This window comes from Ochotona princeps, chromosome 9 (assembly GCF_030435755.1).
Source record: "Ochotona princeps isolate mOchPri1 chromosome 9, mOchPri1.hap1, whole genome shotgun sequence".
NCBI classification, from domain to species: Eukaryota; Metazoa; Chordata; class Mammalia; order Lagomorpha; family Ochotonidae; genus Ochotona; species Ochotona princeps.
The window spans coordinates 67,597,997-67,614,604 of NC_080840.1; the positions used below are offsets into that span (position 1 = coordinate 67,597,997).

Consider the following 16,608-nt stretch of genomic DNA (forward strand, 5'->3'; position numbering starts at 1 on the left):
CCCTGACCCTGCAGTTGGAACACTTGGCCCCGCTGTCCTCATTCCTGTTTTGAAGGCCTGCAGATTTGATAACCACACACTCCAAACACTACTGGTGATGCTTCGGGAATAGAACATTCATTTGTCTTCTAACAACAGAAACAAGTAGTGATGACAAAATTGCAAGAATTGAGAATGTCTGACCCCACACAAAATCAGGAGAAAAGAGGAATTAATTTATATTCTAGAATGCAGTTGAATTACTGCACACTACTCCTTTTCCTTTGTAATTTTTGTTTCACAATGTGTGAGTGATTTTTTTAACCACAGAAAATTATTTTTGCAAAATTGTATGATTATGTTTATAAAGTCATATTTTCCTCAGATATTAAAGCTTAAAATATTTCCTGCAAATAATGCAATATTAGAAAATATTGTTATAGATTTTTAAAAGCTCATTATAAACAATTGTATAAAATAGAAAAATGAAATTTTTCTACATATATATATATATAAATTATAAAATAGTCCAGTTTCCTTGTTCAAATTAAACTGCCACAAGTCTAGATAAAATCTCTGATCATTGTTCTCTTTCATCTTTTTGATGACAGAATTTTGAGAGAACAAAAGCTTTCTTATTGACCAGTAACAATACACGAAAAATGACACAAATCTGCCTCTTCAACCCTGGGCGCTTTAGAGAAGGCTTCCTAGATGAGGTGGTTGGAAGTTGTGAGCAGAAACACTGGCAAGTTTTCACTGGAGGGACTTGGAATCATTATCAGCAGCACAGAGTTCAATTGGTCAGTAATTTTCCTGAGAAAAGTAGGAATTTAAAGGCGTACCCTGATAATAAAATCATGTGGTATCATTATGAAAGTGATTATTCTGACCAGCAGTAGTAGAAAGGAACCTAGAAGGGCATCCTTTTCCTATGTCTAAGATAGAGGTAGGGAAAAAAGCACCGTAATCACACTAGTTTATTAGTTGGCCATCGATGGCGAATGCTTTACACAAACTTTTGGAAATTAATTAACTATAATCTTTTCAAACTTCTTTTGTAGTGGAATTATTGGAAATTTACTTTTGCTGATATTGTTCACTTCAAAATATCCAGGGATCTTTACTGAACTCAGGGTTGAGTTTTGTTTAAATGTTTATTGTATGGGACAGGTCAAAGGACAAATATTTTGTTTGAATGAAGCATATCATATTGTAAGTGAAATTGTGGTGCTATATCATTGGTTTCTAATACATGTTTGAGATGTCCTGTTGTCTAACAAAATCTCTTTGTGTCTTCAAATGATTTCAGGCTGGATGTTGTGGCATAGTAGACCAAGCATCAACTTGCAATGCTGGCAACCCACATAGCTGCTGATTCATATCCTGGCTGGGTCCCCATTTACAGCCTATGAAAGGCAGTGGAGAATGCCTCACGTCCTTAGGCCCCTACATAACCTAGGTGGGACACCTGCAAGTAGCTCCTGGCTCCTGGCTTCAGATGAGCTCAACTATTACTCATTGTGGCCATTTGGAGATGAACTAGTGGATGGAAGATGGCACTCTCCTTTATGTAAATCTGCTTTTAAAATAAATCTTACAAGATTTCACTTGTTATAAGCACAGCATGGGCTGGAAGTCAGGGAAACTGCAACCAGATTGTCTACCTACTCTTTGCTTCTCAGACCAACTAAGTAACTATAAACAGTTCGACTTCTTTTAGACAAATTTCCTCAATGAAAAAAATAAAGGAATTAGATAAGTTGTTTCTTAGGTTATTCCTATTTCTAGCATTTTGGAAATGTTCTGTTTATTTTCTAATGAATGTATCCCTTTTTGCTTTCAAATTTTATGCAAAGTCTTAGTATACATATGTATATATATTCACTATGTGATTCTATCTCGAAGTATATCTAAGGATATGATCATAAATATTTTAAAAGCACCCCTTATTTAAATATTTTTAAAGATTTCTGTATTTCTTTGAAAGTAAGTTACAGAGAAAGAGGGAGAGACAAAGAGATACCTTCCATCTGCTGGCTTACTCCCAAGATAGCTGTTATGGCCAGGGCTGAGGAGACAAGCCAAAGTCAGTGACCAGGAACCTTTATCAGGTCTCCCATGTTGGTAGCAAGGGTCCAGGCACTTGGGCAATCTGCTGATTTTCCCAGGCACGTCAGCAGGGAACTAGATGGGAAGTTGAGCAGCCTGACAGGAATTGATATGGCAGCTTAACCCATTATTCCACAATGCTAGTCCCAGTTGTATTTGAAAGGCCAAAAAGACACAGGGAGAGAGAGAGAGAGAGAGAGAGAGAGAGAGAGAGAGAAAGAGAGAGAGAGAGAAAGAGAAACAGCTAGGGATGGCTCAGCCAAAATCATCAGAAGCCTTGAACTCCATCTGGGTCTACCACATGGGTGCCAGGACGTAAGCACTAAAATCATCACCAGTTGATTCATGTAGTTGCATGAGCCACAAAATGGATTGGAATTAGGACAGGGACTCAAACAGGAATTCCAGTACAGGATATGAGCATCTTAATAATGGAAACCAACACCTACACCATAAATACTTTTAAAGTGTAAAAATATAAAAATATTTTCTAAAAGTGGTTTCTTCTGGAGAATTAAAATGGCACAATAGGGTAAGGAAACATTTGAACAGAGAAACATTAGCCACTGTGAAGTAGGAGGGGACAGAATGACAGCAGAGGGCCACCTGGAGACTAACAGACACAGGAAAGGAGTGGACACAATGGTGTGGTATTGCAGTGACTGATACCCCGTGGCACTCAGTGAGCAGCAATCTGAACTGCACCGGCAGCCAGAATGACAACAGCAACAAGGTGGCTAGGGGCGTTTACCAGGAACTCAGAAGGTGAACCCAGGCAAAGCACTGCACATCCTGCTGGTCTGTTTGATTTGACCAGGAGCAGAGACAGAGTGACAGGTCCTAGATGGGTGGTGTGGAAACAAGGTGGATTTCACAGCCACTCTGCCCTCATGGGTTTTGGTCATTTTTGTTTGTTTTTTTGTTTTGTTTTGTTTGTTTAGCTTCATCTCTTCAGAACACTTTCTTCCTCATTGAATTCTTCACTGACTCATGGACCATATAGTTGCATCATTTTTGTCAGGAAGGTTCTTAATTTTCTTTTACATTTCTTCAGTGATACATTAATCATTCAGTAGCATTTTATTTAACCTCAAGGCATTTCTGATTTCTTCTTGTCTTCCTGTTATTGATTCTGTCTTATGGCTTTTTATTTAAGCAGATGTATAGTAACTGTGTAATGGAGACTACCATATCTAGATGTGACAATGCAATGCGGTACATATCTCTACTTCTAGATAGATCAAAGATGGACTCCCAATGAAACTGTTTACTATATCTTGACAATAGGATTCTGGACTCTTCCATGATGGACATATCACTGTTTATGAAGAATGTTTATAGTAATGATATAGGGGAACTCATTGGAGGGTGTCAATTTGGGAATGGGTTAATTGAAATCTCAGGGCCTTTTAAACTATCATTTTATCATTATAAAATAATGACAATAATATTAAAATTGAAAAAAGCAAAGAAAGTTAATGGAAGATACATCTTATGAGAAAAAATTCATGGATTTTAATTTTCACACCAAAGTTAATATATTATATCCCCCATGAATTTTTTTAAAGTATTCTCATTTAATTTTTAATAATGTTTACAAATTAATTTTACATTTCTAGTTCTTAATACTCATACTTAATGAACATTACGTAACTATTCATATTAGATTTGGGGTAATCTATTTAATCATCTTCCTATGGCAGCATGTTTAATAAGGTACCTTGCTTCCCTTGGACTAGCCAGTTTGTATAACTAGGGTTCCAATCTAGATAGCCATGAAAATTTGAAGCATCTGCTATGAATATTTTTTAACTTGAAGAATATATAAAGTATCTATTTCTGTCTCTAAAGGATGTGTAAGATTTGGCATTAGAACCTGTCTTATTAAAAGTTTTATTCCTATAAAAAAGTGGTTCCTTCCAATTTTATTTATGAGGGTAAACAATCTGATGCAACCAAAATATTAGATATTTTTGGTGTATCTATTAAATGAAATGTTTAAAAGTTATTCATAATATCATTGAAAATATTTAATATTATAGAAAATAACATACATATATGTAATGTGTAAAGCAAGAAAAATATGTGCAAAATATTAACTACAGTTGTCTTTGGATAGTGAGAATGTGGTTGTTTCTCCAGTAACTTCAGTATATAAAGGAAATTTTAAAGGATTATTTTACAAAAGTAAGAAATACTCTGAAAAATCAGGTCTTTTGTTGCCAATGATAAAAATCGCACAAAATGCATTCACTGATGAGTTATTTGTTCCTTTGCTTTGTGTCAGACAAAACACTAAACAGATACAGCCCTTGACCTTTAGAACTAGGCACCTCTAGTTGCCATGATTATTGGAGAAGTTGCTTTTTAAAACGACAACTTAACATTCGGTTGAGTGCAGTTCAGCAGCTGAGTGGAAACAGTTTCTGTGAGTGCTGACTGCTAGACGTGACATTGTCAGCTGGCTAATGGTAGGATCTGAGGAGCTTGGCACACAGATGAAAATGCAGGCCACTGCATGCAGTGAAGAAGGCATCTAGTGAGTTCTAATCCTGGAGACTGAAAAGTGAAATTGTTGAGTCCTCTAAGTGATGCGATCAATCAAGCTCCCAGTCATGAACGGGATGGCACTTCCTACCCCATCTTGGTGACTTCTGCCTAACAATAACTACGCCTTCTTGTACATAGACTGTATTTCAGCTGATGCTGTTGCTATATGAGAAGACATAGGTGTGTACTTCAAGTAGTACAGGATAAGCCTAGGTTGTTATCTTGTTAAGCTGAATGTGGGATGTGATGGACAAAAATAAGTGATATGTTCCCAACTCATCGCAGAATCTGCTAATACAAAACAGCCAGAGTAAAGAAAATGTATCAAAACATATTTTTGAATAATGATAATGATAAACTAAACAGAACTGAATTTGAAATGCAATTAGAAGACCTGAAAAATACAGATGGCTATGTGAATTAAGCTGCTTAGCAACTTCAGTTATACGTAATTTAACTCATATTGTTACTATCTACAAAATCTTTGATGGAGTCACTAGTCTGATAGTAGGATTCAGCAGAAATCTACACAGACTTGCAACTCCATTGCTTTTTCACCATTTACTATCCCAACTCAATGTAGAAAATCTGTTTGAAGGGTTGAAAATGATATTACTAGTTTAACAAAAGGAGTTCAAATATATGACATAAATATATTATAGGAGAAATAGGTAATACCAGGTATCTGTTTTAATTTAAAAAGCAAGCACATTATTTTTTAAAATGTAGTCCTGAGTAATGGAAGGATGAACACCATCCTCAATGGACACCAAATGGAGGCCATTAGTTACTTTGGCAAAACCAAGTAAGATTTGGGTCCTATCAGGTATTCTGTTACGTGTGACCTTGCAGAATTAACTCATGGAGTTTCAAGTATGCTGTAGCACATAGAATTGAAAACTTCCATAAAATATTCCACTGAAAATGTGAAGGGGACTTAAATATGTAGCCAAAACACAGCCCTATAAAATCCAAAAGTAAATACTGTTGAGTAATCTAGCTCGATGATTGGTATCACAATGTTTTTACCAGCTTGTGGTGGTTAAGCTTATCAAATTGTTAAATTGTTAGAATTTAGTTCCTTCTGAGACCTAGGAAGGTAGAAATGGTGGAAGTTGGTTCAAAGAGTGGACAGATTAACCCACAGTCCAGTATGCTAATGGTTCCAGGGCAGAAACACAGTTTTGAAAAACTCAGACTATGAGTTGTTGTTCCCCAATCTCTAATGGACATGAGCTACAACTTACTTTTAAAATTTTTTACTAAGAGAAGCAATGGGAGAAAGTGAGGTTGAACCAGGACCTGAGAAAGTGAAGCATAGTGAAGTATTTAAGATGGTTAACATGCATAAAGGGGAGAGGCATGGAGCACTAGTCAACTGTTGATCCCAACTTTCTATGCTGGGCTCTGAAAATATATGTATTTTGTCATTTAGCACATACACACCCTGCACTATTTAAGACCAGAAATAAAAATATTGCACAGAATTTTATCAGCCATGATATCTTTATCTTCATGAGAAAAAATTTTAAAAAAGATGAATAGCATCAGAATTTTATAATGAACAGGAATGAAGATTGAGATGTGAAACAAGATGCTCCTGACATATACAGCGTTTAACAGCCAGTGGCAAGCAACTAAATAAGAGAGAGCTGAAAAGCCACCATTAGCCTATCTACATTGATTTGCACCTCTGCATAGTTTTGGAACCAAGAAGTGTGAATCTTCCTACATTAAAGCTGGATTTCAAAGTGTTCCTTTTCAGAAAATTATTATGCTTATTTTTAAATTTAATAGATTTTAATCTTCACAGTTGTGTATACTCCATTCCAACTTGAAGGAATCATATGGGAGAAAAAGAGGAAACTTTATAGGAGGCTAAAATTGCAAACTTTTCCAGTGTTGCCCCCTGAGCTGTTAAGGAAAATCTTTCAGGTCTGCCAAGGGAATCTGCTATGGTCAATGATCTTTCTTGACAGGAGGGTCCTCTTGATCCTCATCTCATCCCTCTGACTGCAGCTGAATCCTCATGATGGAATTATTAAAGAACATAACAGCCTGTCTGATCGAGATGAGCCCTGCAGTCTCAATTTCCAATACAATAAAGGTCTTAGCTATGAGTGTCAAAATAGTGCTAAGATTCTTAGACGATATCTCTGCCATCCATTAACCTGTCCCTGACGTTGGCTGCACAGACGGTCGTAACTGAAAATGGAACTCACTGAGAGGCCTGATGATAGCCCAAAGCAAAAACTTCAGTTGGGCATGAAAGCCCTTGAAAAGGTGTCACAAGAAATAGAAGGTAAGCTGCTTCTAACTGCAAAGAGATTGAATCCATTGTAGGAAAATCTCATCACAGGAACACAACAGGTGAATCTGATTCTCTTTGAAAGCTCAACAAATAATATCTAGGAAGATAATATCAAAATACTGCAATATCAAGACTCAAGGTAGGGCTTGGCATTGTGTAGAGATGTAAGCCACTGCTTAAAATGCTGGTCTTCCACATCAGATCACTGGTTCAAGTCCCTGTTGCTCTGCTCCCAACACAGCTACCAGCTACAGTATCTGTAAAAGCATCAAAGATGCTTTTGGCTTCTGCCATGCACATGGGAAAACAGTACAGAATTCCAGGCTCCTAGCTTCAGCATGACCCAACCCAGGCTATTGCAGTCCCTGGAGGGACAGATGAAATTTCTGTCTTTTCCTCTCCATGTGTCATAACGTGCCTTAAAATAAGTAAGTATGTAGTAACAAAATAAAAAAGACCCAAAATCTTAGTCAGATGGCCTGAATTATTATCTTGCTCCATGACTTTATAGCTTTAATGCCCCTGGGAAGTTAATCATTTCCATTTGACCTGTTTGTCAGGTATAAAATAGAGTTAATAAGAACAACTTAACAGGGAAGCTTTAGAGTAAACATTTAAAGTGTTAAGAATAGCATTCAGACTCAAAAATTGGTCACCTTGCTATGTATAATGTCTAGAAACCAAAGTTTTACTATGGACTTGATACTTGTTTGCTTTTATAACTTTGAGTCAACTTCTGAAACTCCTATCAACACAAAGTTGCTGAATATACATTTGTTCACCACTCTTGCACTTTTTCATTTTTAAGGACATGTGTGTTTCCACTCTCAGCCACCTCCAACTATCCCGTCATAGCTCAGCCAGAGTCCTGCTTTGCCACAGTTTGTCGCAGGTGCTTATAACCCACCACAGAAGCCTGCTGGTAGGACAATCTTGTGTATCCACCACAGTACCTGTAGGTGGCAGCAGGTGGGAAAGAACACAAGAGGACTGGGAATCCCTGCCCTGGTCAGCTTTCTGCACACTCTGCAGACTCAAAATGTTGACTGACAAGGCCTACTCTGATATCTGTGGCCACGAGCTGAGGACACCAATGCCTGTGTAGCCTAGTGGTCCTTCCCAGGAGATGCCCCAGGAATGCTGCTGCTCCTGAGCGGCAAATGCCCAAAGCGTGTGTCTCCTTGTCCGGGGCCAGTCCCACCAACACAGACTTCTAGGCTTATTTTGTTTGCTTTTTCTTCACAGCCAAAGAAGACTAACCAAGAGGTTATGGAAAGATTATAATATTCAGGTTTTCAGGGGATCTCAATGTATATACTTAATTATTCATAAATAGCCTGTCTTGGCTCCAAAAGATCTCTTGATTTCAAGCTTTTTTCTTTAGAGAATTGTTATGGAGGATCAGACATTGGAAACCACAAGTTAAGCCTCTGTTTAGGATGCCTGGATCGCTATCAGAAGGTCAGCATGTTTCTGAAATTGACTTCTGCACACCCATAGCTGGTGATCGCAGGTTGTGTTTTCTCGGTTTTCTTTGTCACTCGTTCAGGTGCCTCTTTCTGTGTGATTCCACATACTAACTTTACTTTCATGATAGGACTCTTGAATCTGTCCAAATCCAGTTGTCTCATGTGATTTCCAGGCCCACATTTGCTTCTGTTAGCTACTGCCTGCATTCTCCAACATAGCTCACAAGGTTTATATTTTACCACTGTATCAGGCTGTTCCCCAATCTGTTCAGTCTATTACTGTTAATAGGCCATGAATCCTGGAATACAAACTAAGGAAAGGAATCAGAGATGAAATTTACTAGTAACAATAATGCTTAGTATTTATTAAGCAATGGTTTACTCGCCATTTATTAACTTACATGATGTGTGAATTACCTATGAATGCATGTGTATATTTTCCCACCAAAGTCCTATGACTTAGGTCAGTTATCACCTTCATTTTGCAACTGAGATAACTGAGACACGAGGATAAGATGCTTTCTTTCCCAAGGCCACACAGACAGCATCAGGATGGGCATCAGCGAGCTGTGTTCTAGAATTTGTGTCTTATGCCCTTTGGGACATACACTGTAAATAACTCTCAGAGAAGCAGGAAGGCAGCTATTTGGCAGAGCTATTAAGATGTCGTTTAGGATACCTCCATGCATTTCAAGATGCCTGGGCTCAATTCCTGACTCTTCTTGCCTGTTCCAGGCTGTGCGAATATGCAACCTGACAGATGATGGTTCAAGTACATGCACAGCAGGGTAAACAAATTCTGTGTCCCCTCTGTCTTACTATCAAAACAAAATGCAAAATAAATTATAAATGTCACTGCCTGGTTTGCCATTACCTTAAAACTGGACAAAAATGAATAGTAATGCTAATACATCAAAAAGTTTTGAAATCACTGTTGTAAAATATGGCATATGGCAAGGTACAGGGGTGTAACAAACCAAGATGCCGGCACAACATTGAGCCGTTTGCTTAGTTTGGAGACTTCTTTAGCTGAAGGGGTAGAAAGATAAGAATGTACACAGGAATCTTATTAAATATATTAGGGCTTATTCTATAAAAAAGGGAGAGAAGTAGTCATTGGGGAGCATGACAGAAAAAACTTACAAAATTGTTACTGAATGTCCCCAATGAAGTAAGCATGACTGTGGGTACTTGAAGTGCAAACTCTTAGTGGGGAACACAGCAACTAATTGCACTGGCAATTTTTAATACATTGTGGTTAAATATCACAAAGTGTTATAAGGATATTTATAAAGCAATGCTAATCAACCCATGGTGTCTTACATATTTTAAGAAGCACTCATATTTGTACTTACTAAATTGCATAACTATATAAAGGCATTTCAGAAAGTTTAAAGAAAATGAAATTTTAAAATAAGTTAAAGGGAAATTAAAGTTTGAATAGCTTTTTCATATTGTAAATTTCCATGAACTTGTTAAAGACTTCTCATATTTGTGTCTATGATAACTTAGCAACTATTCTAAAACACAATATGAAAGCAGGAAGATCAGTGAGAAAACTATTCTGAAAGCTAGTTTAAATGCTAGTAATCAATTGAACTTTAAAATGAAAACTTAGAATGAAAGAAAGAATGACAGGGTTTTGCAGCACTAAAAACAACAGACCTTTGAATGACTTCACAGAATACTGTTGGAACGGAGTTAAGGCAAAGGCTAATTTTTTTCTAGTTTGGCCATCTGAGTGATTGAGTGTCCCAAAGTTAAAGAAAAACAAAGAGCAGAAACAGGTAAGAAGACAATAAATTTTGTTTAGGACAGGTTAAGCTAGAGGCATCTAAAACTAGATATGCAGGATGGGCAGCTATAGCCTTGTCTCATAAATGGAACAAGGATCTAGCTGGAAGTTTTGGAATCTCCAGAAAGTAGAAAACATTTGCAACCAGATACAATTTCTAAGTGGAATACAGAGATATAAAGGAGAAAATGAGACAGGGTATGTAAGAAAATCAAAACAAGCAAAATATAGAGAGAAGCATTCCTGTGAGGCATGAGGGCATGAATGCTTAAGCTTAAATCCCAGCTTCACTACTCAATAACTGGGTGATGCTGGGTATGATATTGTTTGTCTCATTTTCCTTACCCTTAAACTGAAAACCAGCTTAGGGGGCATCACAATGTTTATAAAGATTTTGATTAATACCTGGACTTTAGTAAATAGAGTTTAGCTTTTTGTTAAACATGAATTGTTAGAATTCTTTTATCCCAAAATATCACCCTTCAACTTATACTCCTTTTCACCTTCTTGAAGACTATGGTTTCTTTTATATTATTCTATTCTTAGCCATAGAGGATTCTGAATGAAGTGTTATTAAAATCACTACATCTTTCATGTGAATAGTAAATCTTAGAAAAGAAAAAAATCAATCCCTTTATATAACAATTATCTTACCAAAAAACATCTTAGAAACATTCTCACTGGGCTTATCACAATATAAGCATCTATTTCCAAGGACTAAACCGATATGTAATTTTGTGCAGTGGGATGTTTCTCCTAGCTATTTTCTTCTTTTACATTGTTTTTTTTTTTTTTTTTTTGGTTGTCTAGATGAAAATTACTAAAATCAGCTTCTTGTACATTTCAGCAGTTTCTGTCTTTCCAATTACCAAGCCATCTTTGGCATGGGCATGGCAAGGAATTGTGCTAGGCTCTCCACCTGTTATTCACAAGAATCTCATGACTGAACTAAAAAATCAAGAGGCATGAGGTTAGCTAAAAATCCCTAAAGCACTTTAAACCTTGGGAAGTTGATTTATTGTGATAAACCATGACTGAGCACTTGATTATAAAGCACAGCATCACGCAACACAACCATTTTTCTCTATAGAATATCTTCATTTTGAGGAAAAGACATAGGATTGTCCGATTTTCTTCAAACTTTACTTCTGTTTTTCACCACAGTGTATGTTTATGTGTCTTGGGGCCTAGCCGTTGTCCTTTGTGGCTTTGAATAACTAACGAGCAGAATTTCTTCCTTTCTTCTTGGCTCTTGGAACATCTAGGAGTGCCTGTCATCCAGGTCCACATACATTAGGACATTTAACCCAGAACTGTGGACTCTCTTGTCTGAGCAGAAACAATGCTTTAATATTATTACTGGTTTCAATAGGGCCAGCTTCACTTCAAATCCCAAGAGTTTTGCCCTAAGGATGTATCATAGTGAGGGAGAAAATAATTATTAGAAAGTCAGTGATATTCTCCTCCCTGTAAGAAGGTGATAGATGGAGTTATATTAATATACACTTAAAAGATAAATATATTATGCACTGGAAAAAAACAGAAAAACAATATGCTAATAAAGAAATAGGTTGCTCAAGGGCATCAAAGCAAAGCTAAAACATGTGTGTCTGAAAAATACATAATTATAAAGTGATGAGAAGTGGTAGATAGCATCATAGAAAACAGCTGAGCAGCTGAGACATTTTCATGTCATTCCACAATTATTGCAATTGTTGCAAACCTGGTAACATGAATGTAACATTTAGGAAAATCTTTAAATAGGAGCAGAAGCTGAACTGTTAATGTATAAAAGAAAATCAAATTATTATGTTTCTAAATATGGGGAAATATCTTGGCATGCATTTAAAATAAAAACTGCCTATCCATCCAACCAGATAATTATACCATGTATTGCCTCACTCTTTCTATAGAGGACATGTAGTACAAATTTTGGGATTGTGGACATACAGTCTTTGCCACAAATACTCGATTTATTGCTATTGTGCAAGCGCAGCTTAAATAATATATACATGAAAAAGTGTTTCTGCATTCCAGCAAACTGTATTTATTTACAATAAAATTTAAATGTCATGTAATTTTCTTGTGTCACAAAAATATCACTTTTGAGGTTTTCTAACCATGTAAAACTACAAAATATATCCTTAGCTTGTTGCTTATGCAAACTCATGCAAAGAGCCAGATTTGGCCTGTAGAACTGCAAACCTCTGACTTATAGAGCATTAACTGGCACATTTGATTCGACCTCATCTCAAAAACTTTGAATTCCTCTCTGCAGTCTTCTAATTTTGAGTATTTGTATGGATATAGTCAAAGTGGTATAAATAATGTTAAGAGACGAAGGGGACAGCTTACTACTAGTCACACTAACCACATTAAACAGTAGGTCAGTGAAAAAATGTATGTTCCCCATATGTTTTGATCCAGTAGTAGCTTGCCCGAAATCTTCAGGGAAAAAACCATCAATAAGCACCACGCCAAATATATTCAAGTTTCAGCACTCAGATAGTGGCAGAGGAAATAAAACTTTGGGTTTTATTTTTATTCTGGTTTGTGATATTCTTAAGGAAAGCAATGTGATGCAATATACTATCAGATGGTGAGATGCTGGAGAGTAGACCCTTACACAGACAATTTCCATACATATTTTAAAGCCTGATTATCATTAGGCCAAAATTATTGGCAAATGCAGAGAAAAAGGATTCTAATAATGCCCACATGCATTTTTTCAAGCCGTATTAAATGGAAAATAACAAGTCCCGATCTCATCATGATGGCCCCATTGAATGAATCTTCTGTTACATGTGACAGGATCCCTTCATTTCTCAGAAGGATTTCCTTTGGATCACTTAACATGGGTCTTGTCTTACAAACCAAGCATAGCCAAGCATTTTTCCTTATTTATCTTCATTTCTTTCCTTTGGTTTATCTCTTTAGCAAACTTATGAGAAAAATAAACACAGTGTGTATTAGTCCATTTCTCAACGTCTATAACAATACAATTGAGTTTGGGTACATTGTAAAGAAAAGAAACTTATTCAGCCCACATTTTTGAAAGTTGAAACTCCAAACAGCATTGTGCCTCCGTGATGAGAACCCTTCCCCTGCCCTCCGTCTGACACCATCATATTGTGGAAGATGATATCACAGGACAAGAGTGCCCTGGGATTGGGAGATGCTATATTCAAACAGAAATAACATGGAGGGGCCAAAATTGCTCTGTTCTGATCATCTTCCCAAGAGCACTAACTAGAGTCCTATGTGAACTACCTTAACACCACACAAGGACAGTACCTCCAGAACCCAACAACCTCCCCCTCTTTTAAAGGTCTTACCACCTAAAAATTAGGCCACCTGTTAACATCAGCACACTAGGAACCAAGCTGGTGACCCAGGAACCCTTGTGAAGCACACTTCAACCATATCAAAAGCATAGCAATGGTAATTAATTTATATGGATGTAAATACATGAGTAATGTTGAATTACCCAGAGGAAACAAGCATGTGTGTGTGTGTGTGTGTGTGTTCATTCTTTGAGCATCAGCTTTTGCTTTTATTTGCTATTCCCTTACCTGTAGCTGCCCAAGAGAATTTTCAGAACACTGGTTCCCCAAGAGAGTCCTCTTGCTGTTTTGCTTATGTGCCTAGAGCTCCACCCATATATCAGCAATGCATATTTCCAATAAGCTATTTTTACATATATATAAGAAGCAATATTTATGTTCACTGTTTACAGTCACATAAAATGAGTTTTCATGCTAATTCTAGGAAGGTTACTTCAATTGTTCAAGTTAATATGTAAAATCAGCTGGTTGGTTCTCAGTAATGTTGCAGAATTAACTTTCTGCCAGTTTTCTAACAATTATTTTTATGAAAATAGTGTATTTTCAATCATGAAAAAAATTAGGCATATTACACATATAGTTTAGTTAAAAATCACTTCAATATTTGCAAATATTTAACCATTTAGCCCATAACTGCATGTTAAAAGATCCTAAAATGAAGATAGCATGGCCAGTAAATACTGTGCAGCTCGTGTGTTTTCTCTTGCTTTTTTGCTTTTGATTCTTCTGATTTCCCTTTTCTTTTCTTGGCTGTTCCATTTCTGTCTATTACACTTCTCTTTCACTAGCCATCCCACTAAGCATTTGACTCAATTTGTCTTTTGTTCACATTTCGTATTTTTATTAATAGTTTATCAGATCCTCAATGCTAATTTCAACTACCACACATACATACAGTATGTGTGGTATATATATATGCACAAATATATATACACATATATATGCATTACAAATATATACATATGTACATAAACATATGCATGTTCATACGAGAGATATTTCAAATGAATATTTCCAGTTCAGACTTATTGTCTGACCTGCAGAGCTATATACATATTTAAAAAAAACCCTGAATTTTCTCTTGGATATGTTTTTTTTTCCTCACAGATTTAATGATTTGAAAGATAGATTTACAGAGAGAGAGAGAAGCAGAAACAGAGATAGATCTTCCATTCACTGGTTCAATCCCTAAATATCTGCAGTGGCTGGAGTTGGGCTAGTTCAAATCCAGAAGACAGGAGCTTCTCCTGGGTCTCTCATTGTGTGCAGGGGTCCAAGTGTCTGGGACATCCTCCGTTGCTTCCCCAGGCACATTAGCAGGGAGCTAGATCAGAAGTGGGGCAGCTAACACTGTTTCCAGTGTTGGCTTTACCTGAAACACCACAGTATCAGGCTGCCTGGGATGTCTGAAAAATGCCTTGGTATAGCTCTTCGTAATTTATGGACAATTTATAGAGAATATAGAGTTGTTTTATCAAATCAGAACTTTTGAAATTAATTCTAGTTTGTTTAGTAATTAGAAAATGAAAGGGTTTTTCGCACATTTTTATAACTTTATTGGTATCTAAATATGTCATTTTAAATTATATTTGTATTTACCACAATACAGTTTTGCAGTTAGAGGGGTTCTTCCCTACCCCACTCTTCCTTCCTCCCAGATTCTGCTACACCCCACTATTATTTTTTTGAATTATCACAGCAGTTTAGCCCCTTAATAATAGTTACAAGATTAACTTTCTGTTATTTAAAGGCATCATGATAATGGTAGGTATAGGTTAAGGTAGAAAATTTAGTATCATACTGTCATGGACCATTTACACGTTTCAAAATGGGAGTCCTACTTTTATTTGTGAGTAGAGACGCAATACTTCAATGTTACTTTACTTCCAAGTATGCTAGTCTCCATTATATCATTCAGCTGTGAGAATTCATGTATATACTTGGTTACCTATATCTATCTATTTTGAATTTTACACAAAAGTTTTAATTTATCTACTTAAAAGGGGTAGGGGTGGAGGAGGAGAGAGGAGGATGAGAATCTTCACTTGACTAGTTCACGCCCCCAAGCCCCATACATTCTGTTCCGGGCCAGACTGATGGCAAACGCCTAGAATTGATTCCTGCCTCCCATGTCTTGACTCTGTAAGGTGTGGATCAGTAAGAAGGTGGAGCAAAGGCAGGACTCGAATACAGACACTGCCCTCTTGGATGTGGTTGTCCCAGCTAGTGTCTTAACATCTAGGCCAAACTTCCTCCAGGGCACTTTTGAGTAACTCCCTTAGTATGTCACAGTAACCACAAACTTCTGGACCAGACTCCCCCTTTGATATGTTGAAAAAATACACAGTTCTTGAGAGATAGAGAGGACACCGACAATCCTGATGTTCAAGCTGACATTGCCCACTAAGACCATGGTTATCACTGCCAGTAAAATGCCATGTAGTCTCTGTTGCCCCTCTGTACTTGACAGAACATTATTCTGAAGTAGCTTATTCAGCCAGTATGGAAAAGGCGCATTATAAATTTCTTCACCAGTACAACAACCACAAATAAATACATCAAAATAATAATTCCAATAGATAAATATGAAAGTAATTTAAATAATTTAGAAATTTGCCATATTAAAATGAATGTTTCATTTTTTCCATAGACTTGAATCAAAGGAGCCTTTCCTGTCAGTTGGGTGAGTATATACTTAAATGTTTTAAATAATAATCTTTTAAGACAAGTTAAGAAGGACATTTGAGATAGTTTTTTAAAAAAATAATCTTATATGCAAAACTGTAATCTATAATTTCATGCAGTATTGCCATGTTTTATAATGTATCCCCTTGGATGTTTTTGTCACCTCACTACTTATGCTAACAGAAATATGGAATATTCTGCATCTTCCACAAAAGCCAAACAAGGCAAATGATGATTATTCATATTTTCATTATGTAAATATATTCAAGTTGGTTTTGAAAATTGCTCTGAAAGGCTAGTGTTGTGGCATAATGAGTAAATTGTCACCTGCAAAAAAAAAAAAATCCTACATGGGCACCAGTT

At 36.5% G+C, this 16,608-nt stretch overlaps 1 protein-coding gene across 1 annotated transcript in view; it reads left to right on the forward strand.

Annotated features, from left to right (window-relative positions):
* The window catches only part of RALYL (RALY RNA binding protein like), a 360,797-nt gene that overhangs the window by 239,054 nt on the left and 105,135 nt on the right, over nt 1-16,608 (forward strand). The window contains exon 4 of the mRNA XM_058668767.1: nt 16,211-16,243. Coding sequence (XP_058524750.1) covers nt 16,211-16,243 — 33 coding nt within the window. The remainder of the gene's footprint in view (nt 1-16,210; nt 16,244-16,608) is intronic.